We start from the raw sequence: 21,106 nt of genomic DNA, 5'->3' as shown, positions 1-21,106 counted from the left end.
AGCTTCATGTGAACACTCTACCTTGCTCTGATTTGAACTAGATGAATTGGCCGTAATCATGAATAGGAATACTAATGAACAGAGGGCATATTAGTCACATGTTAGTGTACTGTAAAAAAATACAGTCATGTTGAATGGCAGATTTGCTGCAAATGTTCTCAGACCTTCCTTACCTCCCCTTGTACCAACCATGTAGGTATTTAATTCATTTCTGCTTTATGTGAGGATTGATTGGGGTTACTTGTCACTGTTATCTGATTAACAAAAATCAACCATAATTTTTAAGGGATCTTCACCTGTGTGATTAGACGTTCGCTCTCACTTCCGATCCTATGTATAAGATGCTGATAAACCATTTAACTTTTGAACTTCATTTTCCTTATCTTCACAGATTTCTTAGAAAAATATTATCGCCACTTATATGAAATTAGTATGAAGGACAAATAAAATTATATAAAAGCAGTTTTTTAAATACAAAAATTTTATGCAAAATGTTGAATTTAAATGGACTAAATCTTTTTCAGTTAAAATATTTGCAGACAGAAGTATATATGTTGGATTAAATATGTGTTGTTTTATAGGAATTTCCTTCTCTACTTCTGAAGATGAAAATAGAAACATATATTATGCCAAGAGTAAAATACTACTTTTGGTAAATCACGATGTTTGATTTCATTTGTCTGAGATAAAACAATATTCTAAAATGTATGAGCACATATTTTACGTTGATCTCATTAAAGGGCAGTGCTAACTACCATCTTGATAGAGATTAGGTCCAGTTATGGAAGATGCATAGAATGAGAGTTCTGGAAAGAGTGGCTAGGGGAAATCTCCTTTTCACTCCATAATTTAGTCAGTGGTGCCAAAGCTGGGGTTCTCTGTAAAGCCCCATGAGACTTCCTGTTTCAAAATAAGAGATGTATCCTTAGCAAAAGCGCACTTTAGGAAAATAGGACTGTATCAAAATGAAACTTCTATAGAACAATAGTCACCCTAAGTAAAGAGACAAGCCTCAGACTGGGAAAAAATGTTTGCAAGCCGTATTGGTGACAAAGTAGTAGTATCCAAAACACATTAAAAAACAAATGAACCTCCTACAAATCAGTGAGCAAATGACAGCCATGCATTTAAACAGTAGTTCTGAGACTTTCTGTTCTTAAGACTCATTTATACGCTGAAAAATTGAAACCCTCAAAGAGTTTTTCTGTGTGTAGATTATATCCATTAACATTTACTTTGTTAGAAATTAGAGGAATTTTTTAAGTGCTAAGTTATAAAAATAATATATGTTAAATACCAACTATGGGAAATAAATTTTTCAAAATAAGTTTAATGGTATGAGGCAATTTACATTTTTGAACATCCTTTAATGTCTCCCTTAATAGAAGACAGTGGGTTCTCCTATCTGCTTCTGCAGTGTTTCTCTCTGTTTTGGTTAAAGTATATGAAGAAAATGGAGCCTCACACATACAGAAAATGGGAAAAAGAAGGAAATTTTGGGCCCCATGGGGCCCCCAGAGTTCTCAGATCACATTTTAGAACTACTGCACTAGAAAAATGGGTAAAATATGTGAACAAAAAGATGGAATAGTTAAACAATATGAAAAGATGATCATTGTCGCTGATAATCAGGGAAATAGCACTTAATTGTTTCATGTTTTCAGTTTGGCAAAAGGCGAAAAGTTACACAAGGTCAATTGTTGATAAGGATGGAGATGAGAACATATTCATTTCTTCTGGAGTAAAATTCACTCAATTTGACAATGTCTGTGAAAGTTGAGTCTGTGTGTGCCCTTGGTCCAATAAGGCTGGGTATGACCTAGCTCTCACTCTCGGTGTTCATGGAGCCACAGCCTGGGTTCCTCCTGGGAATTCTCAGGAAGGCGGTTCTTGGGGCCCGCACTGGATCTGCTAAATGGGCATCTGTGGTTAGCAAGAATTTTTGGGTGACCCATTTGCTCCTTAAAGCTTGAGAAACAGTGCTCTTAAGAATCCGTGTGCATGTGTACAAGGAGACTTAATGAATGTTTGCAGCTGAACTGGTTTCATCTAGGAAAAGTTGTAAATACCTTAAATGTCAGTGAAAAAGAAGTGCATGAATTGTGGCCTATGCATAAATAAGGTGGCAAACAAGCAGTGAAAATGAGTAACCTGATCTGTAATGTTAGTGGATAGCCCTTGAAAAAGATACTGAATGTAAAGAAGCTGCTGAAGATGAAATATATGCCATTTATACATTTTTTAAAATACTATTTTTACTTACAGAGAGAATATAGAAACCTCAATGGCAAGCACATCATGTAGGAAAGTACTTGCCTCTGGAAAGGGAAGGAGAGGAATGAAATTGGGGTGTGGCAACAAAAGGGACCCTATCTGAGTCTTTTTTTTTTTAAAGACCTGAAGGAAAATACTAGCATTTATTAATTCTAGATGGTGGGTAATGTTACTCTGGTTTTCGTGAAATACTTGAAACATCCAGAAAAATAAAAATTAGTGCTCTACCTGCTGGCAGAAAAGACCCGTACCAGAAAGGGGAGATACAGCGTTTTATTCTGGGCATATTCCATAGCTGGAATTGTGTCAGAGGCTATTACCTGTCTCAGTATTCATCATCCCCTTTTTCCCTCGAATTCTGATTTTTAGTTGTGCACAGCCATCTAGGATCTGAAGATTGCTTTCCCAGCCTCCCTTGCAACTAGAGGGCCAGTAATTTGAGCGACTTTTGGGATGTTTGTTCCTTCTACCAGCTTCAGTGAAGAGTTTATGGCTGGAGCTCTAGCCCCTCCAACAATCCTCAACAAAAAAAGCACAGGAGTTTCATTGCTGACACCTCAGAGGTAGGACCCTACCAGCCCCAGACCACCTACCTCTGCACTTGAGAGAAATAAAACATCGCTGAATCCTCTTGTTTTGTGCTTTCTGTCACGTACAACTCAAGTCCTGATTGAGTCACATTTTAGCATACACAGTTACCTAAATGAGAAGTATAGCTTAAACAGTGACAAGAATATGGGCCCTTAACTCTTAAGAGATTTTAGATCAAATTCCAGTGCTAGCATAAATTCTCTGATTCTGAGCAAGTCATTTAAACTCTTTAAGCCTTTTTTTTTTTTTTTTTTGAGAGGTGAGACCAACCATGTGGTATTGTAAGGATTAAAGAATTGTAAAGGCTTTTAAGTGTGAGCACTATGCCTGGTACATAATAGGCATTCAATAACTGTTAGCTTTTACTTTCAATAATCTCTACTTAAAAATTCTTGCTTTATTTAACTGTTCATCAGTTTCTCAGTCTGAACAATGAAGTGGTAAATTGGAAAGAATCTATGATTGTATTGATACTATAGCATACATACTTTTTAAAAAGGTACTATTACAAATGCTGGCCCAAATGGAACACAGTTTTTAGATGCTGTGTTGGTATGTGTATGGTATTTCAGTGTGGTGTGTGATAGTGATGGAAACTGTCTTGAAGATCAGCGATCCTAATTATGTTAGAAGGCTCAGTGCATTTCTGCAGATAATTACTTTGCCATTAAAACCAGTCAGGGCCCCAGCATCATTGATGTCCTTTCAGCTATGAAGTGCCTTCTGAAAATAGAAAAGGCTCAAATTAGCTTTTGCACTACAAATCATTTGAAAGTCACTTGGAGAAGGTTTCTACAATTTCTAAAATGAAAAGGCCATAGTATCTCTTAGCATTTAGATTAAATGGTATGTAATTTATCTCTTCAGGTACTTATTTTCAAATTTAATCAAGAACTCATACCTTTGTGAGTCCAAATTTAGTAAAAGCTCGTAGTCTTGGCATATTCTGGAGCAGACTTTCCTCTGGTTCATCCAACAGTGTTCTTACAATGCAGTGAGGTCTGGTGTTCCTGCAACTATATGGTCAGGGTTCTCTGCCAGAAATGCTGTAGAAGGATGCCTGTGACAGTAGGGTCCTGGGCTGGGATTCTCTGCAGTTCCAGAGAAGCCCAACAGCTTAATGACAAGACCTCTGGCAAGCATCTGTCCCAGCCACTCCAGCTCACTTTGAAGCTCCATTTTATTGGCAGCTTTGTTTTTTAGGTCACCTCAGTTTGCACTGACTTCATTGTTCTTAATTCCTGCAATGATACTATTGTAATCTCCCAGACTGTCCAGTTGGGAAGTACTTTCTGAGTGGCTTAGAAGTCATGCTTTTGTGCTGCTTGCAAGATCGTCAGGGACAATTTGTCCTATTTCTGTTTTGGAGTCTACTCTTCATTTCTCAGGAGCAACAGCTTTTCACAAACTGATTTCATATTTGTTAGGTTGAAAACTGTGTGGGCTTTAATGATGGAATTATAAAGTGCTCTTTGCAAAATATTCAGAATAATATATATTAGATAAACACCACCCGGGATCCCGCATTTATCAACCTCTTAATGTATACTCTCAAGACTGTCTAGGCAGAGAGGTTTACTTTTTCATAAACACTGAACTTGTCCTCTAGATACTGTTTTACAACTTGCTTTTCCACTTAATATACACATGCTCTATGGTTAACTCTTAAAACATATCAATACCATCTTAGGGGCTCCATGATACATGGTTACATATAGTCGATAAAGCTGATGGTCATTTAGGTTTTCCAAATTTTCACCGTGACATTCTGATGGATATACTTACCTTTATGCTATTCATATTTTATGTATTTTATTACCCCCACTTAGGATAAATTCCTAGAAGGGGAGTTGTTGAGTCAAAGGGATTATCCTTTTAAAATGTTGATCTGCACTGCCAGATTGCCATCCCCAAAGGTGTACCTGCTTATGTTCTATTTACAGTTTAAGAGAATAATTTATGTCAATACGGCCGAACCATAAAAGTGTCTAGAACATCTTAAAGAAACATATGCTTAAACTTGAAATAATTGAATATAGTTTGAGTGATGCCATTTTCTTCTAAACCACAAATAGGCTTGCCCTTGCTTACCTGCCAGTGACATCAGGATATGCTCCCTATGACAGTTACAGTTGGCATTTGTCTGGGACAGGCTGGATGACACGTTCTGTCCAGCAGCTATCTGTGACAGGTGGTGGAGGAGCCTCACACCATGTTCACATTATTCACAACCAACCAAATTATAAGGCATATAATGTAATTTTCATGTTAAATTTCATTTAACTATAACACAGATGATGAAAAATTGTAATCATTTCAAGCTTTGCTTATTTGTCATCCTCCTTAGTACCTTCATGGAACAAAAAGCAAATAAGTCAGCATTAGCCCACTTTGGAAGCATCTTTTGAGCGTCTGGCCCCATTTGGGTTTTAGCAGCCTGTGTTAAATGGAGCCGTCACACTTCTCAGGGAGCTTCCCTGCCAAAGGAGTCAGAGCTGTCAGCTGGGTGGAGAGGAGGGGGTAACCAGAGACAGTCTTGTCTCCCTGAACATTTTTCTTAAAAAATTGGTACTGTATGCATCTTCTTTCTCTCCAAACTTGTGTTTTGAGAGGGAAGCAAGCACCAGTGCAGATGGCAAATTACTGCAAGGAGCTTTGAGGAGAACTTTCCTCATGCAAAGCAGGCATGCCCATCTGCAGCCTTGTGTTAGCTGAGATACCTGTGTTCTGAGATCTGGGTCACCTTGAGGGAAAGTTGTGCAGCTGGAGAGCTACATCTGAATCCCAGCGCTATTTCTCACCAGCTGTGTGAACTTAAGCAAATTACTTAATTTCACTGAGCTCTAACTTCTCCATCTGTAAAACAAGGGTAATGGTATTAACATTAGTTTCCTAGTCTGTTGGAATAAATGACCACAAACTTGATGACTTCAAAAACACAAATGTATTATCTTACAGTTCTGGAGGGTAGAAGTCTGAAATGGATCTCACTGGGTTAAAAAGTCAAGGTGTTGGCAGGGCTCGTTTCTTCCAGCGGCTCCAGGGCAGTATCTTGTTTTCCAGAAACTGGAAAGCTTGTCTGGTTTCCAGAGGCTGCCTGCATTCCTTGGCTTGTGGCCCCTTACCATGTTTGGAGCCAGCAATGGCCAGTGGCACACATCTCCTCTGATGCTGACCTTCTTCCACTTGTAAAGCCCCTTGTGATTACAGGCCCCTCCTGGATCATTGGGGATTGTCTCCCCATCTCAAGATCCTTAACTTCGTCACCTCTGCAAAGTCCCTCTGCTGAGAGAGGGAACATAGTCACAGGTTTCAAGGATTAGGATGCAGATATCTTTTGGGCAGGAGGTGCCTCAGAAGCATTGTTGCAGGGACCAGAGGTTAATATCTATGAAGCACAGTGGCCCTGCTGGTAAGTCTTGGGCTTCAACTAGACTGTGAGCTCCCTGAGGGTGCACAGGGGCTCCTTCCTCCTTTTTCATCGTTATACTTAGCTAGAACCACAGCACATGCTTAAATACTTACTGAATTGAATTCAGAGCACACTCAGAGAAAGGGATTGGAGTCCCTGGACACTCCTTGAGTTATGTTGTGCAGAAAATACATGAACCTCAGTAGACCATCTGTGGGCTTCTTTAAATGCTGAATCTTAGTGTGGCTCTGCAGGCAGCTGTGCTGATCAGATGATTCCAGCAGGCACTCTCATTCAGTAGAGCCTCGTGCGGCTGCATTTGCACAACACAAAACCACCTAATGGGACTGCTGTGCTCTCCACCAACAGAGGACAGACATTCCCTTGCTCTATGCACACTTGAAGAGAAGTTGCACTGAATCATCCTGAATATCCAAACCATCAGCTCTGTGCTAGCCTGGTGCTCTCCATTAAACTCTGGACTTCGCACAGGTTCCTCCTCTGGTATCAACACAGCCTTTCTAAAGTGAAATGCAGCTGTGGGGTTAGGGAAGCATCCAATTCATTTTTTCTTTGTCAAGGAAATTTGAAATTTACCTGTTTCCTAACACTCCCAACGATCATAGGAGAGAGACTCAAAGCAGCATTACACTAGGGCAAATTGCAGAAATGATTCACTAATTTCCCAGCCCGTGGGATATATAATTGTCCACCTGTCTCTGCCCCTACACTCATTTTGCCCTAGAGGAGAGTGTGGTTATCTGATTGGTGGGTTTGGGAGAGGAACTGGGTGGGGGTGGCTCGGCCCAGGCCCCTCTCCTTTGGGTTGGCCTGAACACCTGTGGAGTGTAAGTGCTTGGTCTAGATGCACAGTGAGGGGACAAAGCTGCAGGGGCTCTGCCCTGTAGGTGGCCAGCAGGGAGGGTGGGTGGCATGGTGGGGAGGCTGGTGTCTGTACAGTGCTGCTGTAATTGGTGGTCTCTGGTTCACCCTGCAGTTTAGTGACAGGAAGCCCTTGTTGCCCCCTTCAGCTGATGGGTCATAAAGATGGTATTTGATGCTCTTCTGCTTTGGTCCATTTCCTCTCAAAAGGTCTAGAACCGACTTGGGAAAAGGAATGCTACACAGAGTGGGCCCCCTGAGGCTCAGCAGACCAAAGGTACCTTTTGCGATTTTGATTTGTAATAGTGAAGTAAATTTTGGTTACTTTAATCAACAACAACTTTCAAAGACAGCAACCAGAACAGCAGCGCAGACCTTGGCAGCAGAAAGTCGTAGAAATACACAATCCTTGTTTGAACAAAGGATGCTTAGGCCCACTCAGTAAAGAAAATCAAAATTATGCTGGCAAAATACCATTTTTCACCTATTAGATTGTAAAATTGAAGACATTTGAAACATTCTCTGTTGAGACAGTATAGAAAAACAGGCAACCTATAGACATTAATAATCTTTGACTCAAAAATGCTAATTCTATAAATGCATCCTACAGATATATTCACACTGTGTGTAAGGGTTAATTGCAACCTTTTTTGGAAAGGCAAAATATTCTAAATAACTTAAATATCCATTAATAGTGAATAAATTATTGTACAACTACAAAAAGATCTGCAAAATACAGTGTTAAGTAACAAGAAGCTTGATGCATTTGCGGTCTATAGTGGTTGAAGGGCCATAAACAGTGGCTGCCTGGGTGAGTTGAACCAGGTGATGGGGATAAGAGTAGGGGCTGGAGACTTTTTTCCACTGTATATTTTTTTGTACTTTTAGCATATGAAGGAAACTTGGGAGGATTGATTATTTCTTTGACATATCTTCTTGTATAGTACCTTTTTTGTGAATATGATGAGCTGTCACTCCTGTAATTGTTATGTCTATGGCACAATTCCCCTTAAAATAGGGAATTCTCTGGGTAGGTCTAACACACTCACAGGAGCCCAGTTAAAAGCATTTTTCTCCAAAAGGGACCCCTCCTATACTGTTGCTGGGAATGTAAATTGGTGCAGTCACTACCCAAAGCACTATGGAGGTTTCCCAAAAAACTAAAAATAGAAATACCATATGACTCAGTAATTCTGCTTCTAGGAATTTACCTGAAGAAAACAAAATCTCTGATTCAAAAAGATATATACACTCCTATGTTTATTGCTGCATTATTTATAATAGCCAATATATGAAAGCAACTGAGTATCCATCAATAGATGAATGGATAAAGAAGATGTGATAGATATATGCAGTGGAATACTATTCAACCATCAAAAATAATTTTTGCTATGGATAGACCTAGAGGGTATTATGCTAAGTGAAATAAGCCAGGCAGAGCAAGACAAATACCATAGGATTTCACTTACAAGTAGAATCTGAAAAAAAACAAAACGAACAAAACAGAAATAGACTCATAGACACTGAGAAGTGACTGGTGGTTACCATGGGGAATGGGTTGGAGTGGGTGGGTGAAAGAAGTGAATGGGATTAAGAGGTACAAAATCTCAATCATAATGTAAATTAGTCACAGGGATAAAAGGACAACATATAGAATATAGTCAATAGTTCTGTAACATCTTCCTATGTTGACAGTAACTACACCAGTTGGGATGAGCATCTGATAATATAGATAAACTGTTGAATCACTCTGTTTTATACTTGAAACCCATAAAATATTATATATCAACTATACTTCAATTTAAAATAAAAGCAGTTTTCTCCAGCTGGTGACAGAATGGGAGGTCAGAGAGATTTCTGTGCATGAAAAAGAGTTGACGTTCATCATTGGTTTTGCAGATGAAGTAGGCCATATGCCACAAAATGTAGTTGGCCTTAAGGAAGTAAGACAGCCAGCAAGGACAAAGGACCTCAGTCCTATGACCATAATGTATGGAATCCCACTAACAACCTGAATGAGTTCAGAAGCTGATTCTTCTCTATAACCTCCAGATAAGAGCCCAAGCCTTGTGAGACCCTCAGTAGAGTACTGTAGAAGGTATTCTAGAAGCAATTCTGACCTACAGAACTGTGAGCTATAAATGGATGTGGTTTTAAGCTGAGTTTGTGGCAATTTGTTATGCAACAATAGAAAACCAGTACATTTTTTACTGTAAGTTACAGAAATATTTTGGTAATGAAAAAGCTGAAAGGCATGTCACTAATACCTACTCAGGGACATTAGTCCCATGAACTCATACGGGACCCTGTCTGCCCTTTTCAGGAAAGTACTGGTAGTCTCTTTTTAGAGATGGAGGAAGCAGAGACTCAAAGTAATCAAGCAACTTGCTCAAGGTCATACAACTAGAACACAGCAGAACTGGGCCTTGAACCCAGGGCTTCATGGTCCCAAACCTCAAGTTCTTTACCACCCCACTGCCTCCCTGGTAGGATGCCAAGCCAGGGTGTTCACCTGAGTGATAACAAAAGGCTGGGATGATGGACTTAGGATCCAAAAGAAGTGCTTACAGATGAGTTTCTGAGGGAAATAAGAGCAGGTAATTGAAAGATACATGACTTGCATGAAAATAACCAGAACAAAATAGAAAGGGAAAACATGAGTTAGCCTCAAGACATGGTCATGGAGTGGGGCTTAGAGTTGATGGCAGTATTACCAGGGGTCTGGGTGAAAGGAACCTACAGGGCTGCTGCTCTTAGGATCGCTAATAGCTGCGCAGAGTCCTGAACAGGGGAGGTCCTGCTATGTCTGCCCTAGGTTCAGTTCTGGGTGCTGCACTTAACAGAGGGCACACTGGGCAGGAACACTAGAAGTGGCAAAGTCAGGAATAGTGGCCAAAATTTAGGAACACCCAATCTAGAGTAAAATGGAAATAAAGACACTTAGCAATATTGAGCGGGAGGAATGACGTCCCAAGGAGCCAGACTAAGAGATTCTTGTTTGGTTCACTATGTCCCACCCATCTGAAACCTCTCCTTTTTCTCTGTTTTCCCAAATCCTACACTTACTTCAAGTCAAATTTAAGTGCAGACACACCCTTAGGATTTATGGGACCTAGGGGAGAAGAACAAATGGAGACCTACATACTGTATGTCGAAATGTTTCAAAGTTATAATCAAGCTAACAAACGATTAAGTTAAATATGCTTTATCCCCCTACCTTGATAATTATAACTTTATGAGGACTCAAAAGGCTGAGCTCAAATTTTGAGTTCTGATTCTTTACATTGCCTACCAGAAAATGGTGGTGGCATGGAAATAGGGCAGGTCTGGCCTCTCACCTCGTCTCTTCCCCTGACCCCTGACCTCCCATCCCCCTGTCTCCCCACTGTCAGCTCCCATCCTTCAGTGTGTGTATCCACTCAGACGTCCCAGTTCTCATGTCCAAGTGCCAGCTGACCCCCAGCAACCAGCTGCCCCAGGAGGAGACCCATGTAGGCCTGCAAGTGAGCTCAGAGCCATCTGGTAGGGGAGTCTGGAATTCTAGGGTCCTGGGTGTCTTCATTATGGATTCTTTGATCTCTAGGGAGGGCAGGGCCAAAGGAAGGCCAAAATGGGACCCTCTACAGCTGAGGCCCAGAGCGGGGGCCCATTCCGCCTGAGCTTTAGAGCAACATCGTTTAAGTGACTCTTCTTCCGTGAAGCATTCCCAATTTCTCCTCAGGCTTTTTTTTCTTCTGAACTCCTCTACCACTTGATACTTAACTATTTCCTGCCTCAAGAGCAAGCCTAGGGAACGTTTGGAAGGATGCACCCCATTCATGTCGGCTGAGGAGTCTGCTCCTGAAAGTGTTGTGCACTGGAAGGCAAGAAAGAGGCCAGCAGAAATACTTGGTGCTGGCCCTTGTCTGCTTTGAACCCCTCATCTATTTGCAAATGGAAACTTCGTTTTGTTAGACACAGGTCTTGTTTTCTTTAAAATGTAATTAACCTCAAGTTAATTCTTTGTTGTCCTATTGGTATAGCACAGATATATCTCAGGAGAACACGAAGTAATGCCCTCTCCCCAAATAATCACCCTTTTGGGGGACCTCTAATAATATTATGCATTTCTAAATTCATCTATTTTGTAATTTGAGGAATTGATTTATTACCCTTATGGAAGCCTTAACATCTAAGCTTTTTGTTTTCCCCAATGCATAGTAACCTTATTAAGTAAAATTTCCCCATTATCTTAATGATTCACCACTCGTGTCTGGCACTTTTTCTTTGTGCTATTAATACTTCATCACAGGATGAAAAACAATGTAAAGAGCAGATTGGCAAGTAAAATGTGGATAAAACCATCCTCAGTATGGATTTACTAAGGCTTGTTGAGCTGAGCCTGGTCTGGAGCATTCAAGAGAAGCCTGAGACACTTATTAATGCCTTCAAGGAAAGAAGGGCTCCCATATTCACAGGTCTGTGAGACTCTGATTTCCCCCATCATTAGTACCATGCTGGCTTACAGCTACTTGGCCACATGCTTGTTTTCCAGGGACCTTAGGTTTGGGGCTGAACATGTATGCAGTGCCTTAAGATCCCAGAGCTCACACACACTTCCACTTATTTGTGGAATCTAAAAACAAAAAACAAACAAAATGAGCAAAACAGCAGCAGACTCGTAGACACTGAGAAATGATTGGTGGTTACCATGGGGGGAGGGGTTGGGGTGGGTGGATGGGGAGGGTGAGGGGAATAAAGGGGCATAAAAATCTCAATCATAATATAAGTTGTTCATGGGGATGGTAGTACAGCATGGAGAATGTAGCCAATGATTCTGTAATATATTTCTATATTGACAGATAGTAACTATACTAGTTGGGGTGAGGACTTAAAGAATGTGGGTAACTGTTGAATCACTGTGTTATATACTTGAAGCCAGTATTGTATATCAACTATATTTCAATTAAAAAAACACACTTAAAAACTAAGAAGTGAAAAAAGAGAACACACTTCATCTCTATTTCCAGGAAAATCTGTATTGAAAGCCTCTTACTGTGTCCTGCTACTTTAAAATTTCAGAGTATCAAAATGCTAGAGCTGATATGGACCTTCGAGTTTATCTATCTAGTTCAACCTGCTCACTTTACAGATGAGAGAACTTGCTTCAGGGAGAAGGTGCTCCCCTACATGGGGAGTGTTTCTCAGTGCACAGTGACCACGAGCCGGGCACCACAGCCGGTATTAGATTCATTTATAAGTGTATTGGTCCTGCTGTTCCAAGAAGGATCTAAGACCAAATGTCTGATATTAAGAAACTCATACATGAAGGAAAGATTGGAGTTCTCTGTGCTACAGTGAACATTTTTTTCTCACCTAAATATGGAGAAATAAGGTCTGTTTGCTTTAAAGCAACTAAATCTCTCTGTCATTACATTCATTTATGTAATCTAAATCTCTATATTAATCCTTCCCTCTATTCTTGCTGGAAGAAATGGTCTCTATACATGAAAATGTTCTTTTCAAATATGTTAAAAAATTGTAAAATATACCATTTTAGTCATTTTTAAGTGTACCATTCAGTAGTATTAAGCATGTTTCCAATGGTGCACAGCTCTCACCACTACCCATTTTCAGAACTTTATCACCATCCCAAACAGAAGCTCTATGAAACAATAATTTCCCATCCTTTCCTTCCCCAACTCTTGGTAGCCTCTGTTATAGTTTCTGTCTCTATGAATTTGCCTGCTCTAAGCACCCTGTATAAGTGAAACCATGCAATATTTGTCCTTTTATAACTGGCTTATTTCACTTAGCATAATGTTTTCAAGGTTCATCCATATTGTAGCATATTTCAGAATTTCCTTTTTTAGTTTGAATACCATTCCATTATATGCATATACCACATTTTGTTTTCCATTTATCCAGTGATAGCATGTGGCTTGTTGTCACCTTTTGGCTATTCTAAGTTTGGCTGCTATGAACATAGTTGTACAATTATCTGTTTGAATCCCTGATTTCAGTTCTTTTGGATATATATCCAGAAGCAAAATTGCTGGGTAATATGGTAATTTCATGTTTAACTTTTTGGGGAACTACCATATTTTTTTCCATAATGGATAACATTTCCATAATGATTGCTTCCAGTGGCAATCAATGATGCCTGCAAATTGGGGCTTTTAGCTAGAGCAGAGAAAGAGCTGGATAATAGAAACAACCAACTTTTTAACTCTTACATGGATGAAGATGAATGAGGATGAAATACTGTCAGTCTAAGCAATATAACAAGGAAGCATCAGCAATGCACAAGTGTTCCAATATCCATATATGCTCACTAACACTTGTTAATTTCTGTTTTTTGTTTGTTTTTTTAAATAGCCATCCTGATGAGTATAGGCGGTATCTCACTGTGGTTTCGATTTACATTTCCCTAATGACTAGTGATAGTGATCCTTTTTAAATGTGCTTATTGGCCATTTATCATTTCTGGAGAAATGGCTATTCAAGTTCTTTGCCCATTTTTGAATCGGATTGTTTTCTTGTTGTTGTAGGTTGTAGGAGTTCTTTATATATTCTGGATATTCAGCTTTTATTGGATATACGATTTTGCAAAAATATATTTGCCCATTCTATGGGCTGTCTTTTCACTCTCTTGATAGTGCCTTTTGATGCACAGAGGTTTTTAATTTTAAGTAGGCCTGATTTATCTATTTTTTGCCAATGCTATATCCAAGAAGACTTTGCCAAATCCATGTCACAAAGATTTGTTTTCCTCTAAGAAGAATTTTATAGTCTTAGCTCTTATGTTTAAGACCTTAATCCATTTTGGTTTAATTCTTGTACATGTTGTATGGGAAGGGTCCAAATCCACTCCTTGCATGTGAATATCCAGTTTTCCCAGCACCATTTGTTGAAAAAATTATTCCTTTCCCCATTGAATGGTCTTGACACCCATGCCAAAATTAATTGACCATGTATGAGAGGGCTTATTTTTGGGCTCTCTTTTCTATGATGTTGGTCTAAAAGTTTGTGATTAAGTTTTGAAAACAGGAAATATGAGTCCTCCAACTTTATTCTTCATTTTCAAATATATTCTTTAGAATTGTGTACCCAGAGGGCATGCATTTGTGAAAAATATTTTCAAGAGTTGCAAAATCTGAATCTTCAAAACTTTAATACAGAACGTAGACTGTTTTCTTCCCTCTCTATGGCACTGAAAGGATTGAATGAAAGTACGTCTTGCTTCCTTGTACCAGAACCCACCACCTCTCTCTGCAGTCCCTCCAGAAGGGCTAGAGAAGTAAGGGAGTTGATCCTGGGTATAAGGATTCTATGTGAAGAAGTATGGGCAGAGGTGCACAGGCAGAGAAAGGCAATATTCCTGGGAAAGGAAGGAGCCCCCTACTAAAAAGAGGATGGATGGTGGGATATTCCTAAAAAGGAGGAAGCAGGCAGTTACTGGAGATGGCTCCCAGGGTCCAGAAGGTGACTCAGTGATGTTCCCAAGAATAAAGAGGGTACTGTAGCCCAGACTGGTGGAACTGGTACGGGACCACCCAAGAGGCATTGATGGGGCTCTTGTGCCAGGTTCTAGTAGGTGGCAGTACCAAACAGAACCAGCTGGACACTGGCTCAGTGGGACATCTCTGCTACAGTTCACTTAGTCTATTGATGCTCCTTACCTCCAGTACCACCACAGGAAGAAAAAAAAATCTAAAAATATTTTATTTCTGGCATGATTTCCACTCTCCCCTCCTACCTCTTGCTTTTTAAAAATTTGCTTCAAGTGGCAATCAATGATGCCTGCAAATTGGGACTTTGAGCTAGAGCAGAGAAAGAGCTAGATAATAGAAACAACCAACTTTTTAACTCTTACATGGATGAAGATGACTGTCAGTCTAAGCAATGTAATAAGGAAGCATGAAGCAATGAGCAGGATAAAGAAGGCCCAAAAGTGTGCCAAGGACCAGCAATAAAACTCCCAGTCATGACAACCAGGGCTGGGGCACTTAGGGGGAGCAAAAAAGCTGTGATCAGCAGGTGAAGGGGCAGAACAAAGGGATGGCAGGGGCGCAAGCAAGCAAGAATCAGAGATTTGGTTAAGACTGGCTTGGGTAGTTGGGAATTACTATTACCAGGCACTTAGAGCAAGAGGGCAGTTGGATTAATTATTACCCTTTGCAGCCAGGAGAGCACATGCACTCCAGGCAGGAGGAAGAGAATGCAGTAGGTATGCAGGCGAAAACATTCAAGGAGGGTGTCTCTCAGCCAGGGGTAGGCTGTCTGGTGACACGTTTGGGAATCCTCACCATCTAGACAATGAAACCATCCTGCATATTGGAGGAAATCACTCAGAGACAGTTTTCAGAGAAGTAAAAAAGAGGTCAAGGGAAAAACCCCTGGGGTATACCAGCCCCGGGAGCAAACTAAACAAAAACCAATGCACGAAAATGTGAAGGCCTCAAGAGGTAGCAGAATGGAAGGCTGTGGAGCCATTGAAAAAGAAGTAGAGAGGGAGGGAATTTTTAGAAGAATTTGACCAACAGTCTCAGCTGCCACTGAGATGCCAAGGTGAGGGCCAGAGCTTTTCTGTGGAATTTAGCAGTTGGGGGGTTGTATTAGTCAGGGTTTTCCCTGACTAACAGAACCAATAGGATTGCTATCCATCTATCTATCTATCTGTCTGTCTGTCTATTTATCTATCATCATCATCTATCATCTATGTATAGCTATATATATCTAGCTACACAGACATACATCTATGTGGATAAATAGGTGCATATCTATATCTAGAAAGATTTGTTGTGAGGTATTGGCTCATGTGACTTTATATATATCTATATCTTATGTAGATATATTTATCTATGTTGATAAATATATATAGCTATATACAGCTGTATCTAGAAAGAGATTTATTATAGGATATTGGCTCATTTGATTATGGAGGTTGAGAAGTCCCACAATCTATCACCTGCATGCTGGAGACCCAGAAACCCAATTGTGTAGTTCAAAGGCTTGAGAGCCAGAGGAGCCAACGGTGTGGATTCCAGGCTGGGGCTGCAGGCTGAGGACCGACCGGGAATGCTGAGGGCAGGAGGACACTGACAGCTTAGCTCAAGCAGTCGGGAGGAGAGTGGACGAGTCCAGTCTTCCTCCACGTTCTTGTTCTATTCAGGCCCCTAGCAAATAGCACGGTGCCCATGCTCACTGGGGAGGGCCATCTGCTCTGCTCATTCCACCAATCCAAGGGCTAATCTCTTCTGGAAACGTCCTCACAGACACCCCTGGAAAAAATGTGTAACAATGTCTGGGTGTTTCATGGACCAGTGAAGTTGCCGCCTAAAATGAACCATCACAGGGGTTCTTGGTCCCTTTTGTAAGAGCAGGTTGTTGGGAGAGCGCCTGTGGGCTCCGAGAGTGCAAGGGGGGCCGGGATGCAGCGGCGCCCACCATTCCTTCCCAGCAGCATCACTTTTAGGAAGAGGGCGTATGTTTGAAGGAAACTTTTTTTTTAATGGGAGAGAAGCATGTTTATAGGCTGAGGGGGAGAAGGAAGAAGAATGTGGAAGTGGAAACTCCGGTAGCGACTGAACCATTTATGCAGCGAGATCCCAGAGAGTGTGCAGCCGTTGTGGGGACATAACTCATGTGAAATAATCGCTGGACCGCGACCGTGAAGGGTGGGGCGGCAGCAGCCAGTGAAGCCTGGGGCTCGGGGAGGCTAGTGCCATGGCCAGAGGACATGTGCGCAAAAGCCCTGAGAAAGGTGGGAGACCAGCGCAAGGGGAGCGCAGGCAGATCGTCTGGGAAGCAAAAGGCAGGCGGGGCGGGGGCGGGGCAGCCCTGGAGGGCACTACGCGGGAGTAGGAACAGAATTCTTGCCAGATTCAATGCTTTTCTGATAAACACAGGGTCACTTATTGAGGGTGAGAAGGGCAGGGATGTGAGTTGGGGACCCAAGGAAGTGCAAGGAACTGCAGCCCCCCCCTTTGGAAAATAAATGAGGGGTGTCTGGGAACCTCAATTCCTCTTGTTATTAGGGCCTCACAGTTCATTTACAAGTGGTTTCCTTTTCTTTCCAACAGTCCCTGGAATTTTATTACTTGAAATTCTAAATACATATAATATTATTAAACATATATTAATATGTTTGACAAAACATGTTTCTAATGGTATACACATTTCTAAATATATTTGTTTTTTTGAATACACACACAGGCACGCACACACACACACACACACACAAAAGCCACATCAGAGGGCTTGCTGTTGATTTCAGATGTACTGGGTTCTGCCTTAAACGTTGGTGACATTGCAGCATCCGCAGATAAAAGGCACATGGTGCTGTTAAGAGTTTTTGCCTTTCTATGAGGGGCACTGTGTTAGGCTTTAAGTGTATGAGGTGGGAGAAAACAAGTTCACCCAGTTGGGCAGATAAGATGTATACACAAGAATTAGCATCAGTACAAGGTGGTGAGAGTCAAACCCAACTAAGGAAGTTCTGCGTTGAAGAGATGCTAAGGAGAGAAAAAATATTGAGCAGCTTTCAGATTATTTTCTTATTTAATCCTTACAAGGAAGGGTTCCATGGGGTTGCATTATTCTTTTTGGACACAAGGAAGCTTCAGCTCAGAGAGATTAATTTGCCCAAACAAATCAAGGAGTGCTTGTGCAGGCTCCCTCTATTGCATTGTGGTAAAAGTTCATGTTCTCACTAGTTGCTGTCTGCAGAGTCCTTACCCACGAGTTCCGATTTAAATTGTGTTTTTGTGACTTTTTATGGCTGTTCATCATGTATTCTAGCACAGCACCTTCAGTTCTACCAAACACTCCCTATGTCTGTCACGGATTAGACCCAGGTTGACCTACTTTTTCTTAACTGAACCTAATGGGATTGGCATAATTGTCTTTGTTTCTTTCCCTCTTACTAAGTTATGTGGACTTTTTTTTTGTGGCATTGTTTTCTAATGTGCCCCTTTTTTGTGGGCAGATCTGTGCCATTTTTACTGTTTGTGCCCCTATTGGAAGTGGCGAGCCTTCAGCTTTTATCAACCCAGAGCAATCCTCTGATGCAGGGCCCTGCAGCCTTCAACCTGCTTTGGATGATGACTAGATCTCTGGCATTAACTCTCTGATGCTGATGGGGCAAATGTGATGTTTTCTTTTACTCTTTTGTCTCTTGTAGTAAAGGTGAGATTTAAATTGGATTTAAAAGGCAGAAGAAGAATTAAGTCTTCCCATAGTTTAGATATACCTTTTCAGGTTAGCTTGAATAACTGGAAAGTTAAAAACTGCACTGATGTAAAAGATGGAGTTTCTTTTAATAACACAAGTAATTACACAGTTTGTTACCATATTACCTATTTATTAGTGTTATTTTACATCTTTTGATAATTATTATCATTAATGCCATAACCAAACTGTGATGTTATGTGTTCTTTTTTTTAACTACTCCTTTGTGAGTGGCTTGGCATTTCAAGGATTTTTAAACAGTTGCAATCACATGACTAATATGTTCCTTATGTAGAAAAAAGTTTACTTGAGCTGAGTGTTCATTATCTTCACTTCGAACTTTCAGTTTTAACAAGAAAGGAAATAAAAAAGTTTGGCAAGAATGTGGGCTCCTTGCCTTATGTAAGCTGGCATACATCCCACCTCCTGTGGGTAGAGCAGAAAATGGAAGGGAAGAAGATGGTGGTGCTAAACTCCTGCCCACGGCTCCAAATGGAAAGAAATAAGAATCCATCACGTTTATAAACTAGTGAAAGGAATGACTGGCCATACATGCTCTAACATTGCAATTTTTGCCCTTTCTGCTCCATGCCTCTTGAGGTATATGCACCTTAAATATCCACTTGCTCTTCAAGAAAGAGGAGCAGTTGATCCTGCTCAACAGGCATTTGGATAGAGCTATGCAACCTTCACAGTCATGGAATGAGGCCCAGGACCTGGCTACCTTGAATTCCATCATAAGCTTTTACTCTACAATGACCCTTAGAGGTGGGAGGCTAACAGGATATTCTGTTAGGTACACACAAGATCCTGTGGGATTCAGGAAGCCAAAAGAAATATATTCAAGGAATTTGTCCGAACAACTGACTCCTGCTAGACCCCTCTGCCAGGAGAGCATGCTCTAGCACTGTCAGGGAACTGGGCCTGAGCATGAAGACATTTTTGTCTTATTTTAAATTTTGTGTTATTGTTTCCTCTTTGTATTCTCCTAAATTCTAAATGGTTATCATAAACTTTGTTTTCAATGTTCTTTCCTATTTCTTTATCTTAAAAGAAAAAGAATATTGAAAAATAGGAAGGTTTTAAGGAATAACTTAGAAGTTAAGTGTTGGCTTTCTTGCCCAGTTTCTCTGACCTCATGATTTCCACTGAACAAAGAAAAGAAGACTTTTTAGGTGGAATGAACTATAGGAGCAAGGAAACAATGTGCATAACATGGAAAGAAAAGCAGGAATAAAGCTTAGAAAGGGAATTTGGGGACAAACTGTGAAGGCTCTTGAATGCCATAGTAGTTGGAATTTGCTTTATGTTCCGTGGGCAAAGGGGGTCCTCTACGGCTGCAGGAGATGACAGATGTGACCATATCTGTGTTTTAAGTAAGTGACTGTGGTGTCAGTGTAGAGAATGGATTGGGAAGGACTCTAGAATACCAATTAGGAGGTAGCTTCAGTAGTTTAGAAGAGATGATGATGGCCCCAATTAAGGCAGTTTTGATAAAAGTGGACCATATTGGAAAAATTATGTTAGGTGAAGTATTTATAAGACATAGGTTTATGAAAGGCAAAAAGACAACTTGGAAGAAAATAATGCCATAAACTGTGAGCCTGAGATAAAAGAGGTACCATTCAAGAAGGGATTCATTGGAAGAGATGTATATAGTATATTTTATGTTAGGTATGTTGAATTTGAAGTGTCCTGTGATATCCAGATAAAGGTGTCTAGACAACTAGAATCCTAGGATTGGGGATCAGAGGAAAGGTTGAGACTGACGATGAATATTTGGAAGCCATCAGCACAGTCACGACTGGTGAAATTTCTGAAATCGATGAGGTTATCTGCAGGGAGAAAGCATGGAGCAGAAAGGGCCCAGGACAGAACCTTGTAGCTGAGGAGTCATCAGGGAAGAGACTGAGAAGGAACCATCCGAGATAGAAGTGTTGAGAAGAAACTTGGTTTGGAGTTACAGGGAAGTCAGATAGAGTGAGACATGAAACCTAAGTTAAGAAGGCAAAGTAAATTTTATTTCACTCTGTAGAGCACAGTAGGTCTGCCTAAGGTTAGACAGGCAAGCTGTTTACTGTGAGGATTCTTTTTTGGGGTTTTTCACAGGGCAGAAGTCCTTGGTTGACAATCTTTGGCCTTGGAGGCTGGTCTAATTGGTGAAATTGAGACATGGACTGCATTCTGATGTTTGCTGTGCCTGTCCTCTGATGTTTTCTTTACCTGGGGAGTGTCTGTGCTTGGAAGCTTCTCATCTGGGAAGTTGCTTTTCATCTGGGGAGTGTCTGGACATTTCAAGTCACTCCTGGTCCTTGAAACTTCAACTAATTAAATGTGAGTCTTTTCTGGCACTCTGGTTTTATTTGGTTAACTCTTTGAGTTCCTTTTAGTGGGCCTTGCTAGCTTTATTCTCATGTCTGCCTTTCTGCCTAACAACAGAAGAACCACATTGCATAAGCCAAATAAATCTTATTCAAGAAGGAGCAGTTGTTTAGAAAGAACATTCAGAAGAAACATTAAGTTTTGGCCATAAGGAAGTCACTGGTGGCCTTTTGTGAAGGAAAGAATTTCCAAGGATGGGAGGCAGGAAAACATCTTAGTTGCTGAGGCATAGGGAGATTTTGCAGTGAAGTAAAAAAGAGAAAGGTAGCTTGAAGGGAAGAAATTTCTATTTGCTTAGTTCATTAGTTTGCAAAACACTTTTACACCCATTTGTTTACTTGATTCCCAAAGCAA

General features: G+C 40.7%; 2 protein-coding genes across 3 annotated transcripts in view; one reads left to right on the top strand and one right to left on the bottom strand.

Moving 5' to 3' along the window:
• Positions 1 to 6,150, top strand: part of DNAJC21 (DnaJ heat shock protein family (Hsp40) member C21) — a 29,403-nt gene extending 23,253 nt beyond the window's left edge. Inside the window, exon 12 of the mRNA XM_017674226.3 lies at positions 2,644 to 6,150. Coding sequence (XP_017529715.1) covers positions 2,644 to 2,661 — 18 coding nt within the window. The 3' untranslated portion in view covers positions 2,662 to 6,150. The remainder of the gene's footprint in view (positions 1 to 2,643) is intronic.
• AGXT2 (alanine--glyoxylate aminotransferase 2) overlaps positions 6,044 to 21,106 on the bottom strand; it is a 51,072-nt gene continuing 36,009 nt past the window's right edge. Inside the window, exon 14 of one of the 2 annotated variants that reach the window (XM_073237295.1) lies at positions 6,044 to 6,147. In XM_073237295.1, coding sequence (XP_073093396.1) covers positions 6,088 to 6,147 — 60 coding nt within the window. In that variant the 3' untranslated portion in view covers positions 6,044 to 6,087. Of the gene's footprint in view, positions 6,148 to 16,170; positions 16,423 to 21,106 lie in introns of those variants that run through there. The other variant, XM_073237300.1, reaches the window with a different exon arrangement.

This window comes from Manis javanica, chromosome 1 (assembly GCF_040802235.1).
Source record: "Manis javanica isolate MJ-LG chromosome 1, MJ_LKY, whole genome shotgun sequence".
NCBI classification, from domain to species: Eukaryota; Metazoa; Chordata; class Mammalia; order Pholidota; family Manidae; genus Manis; species Manis javanica.
The sequence above is the reverse complement of the archived record's forward strand: the minus strand, read 5'-3'. Positions and strand labels throughout refer to the sequence as shown.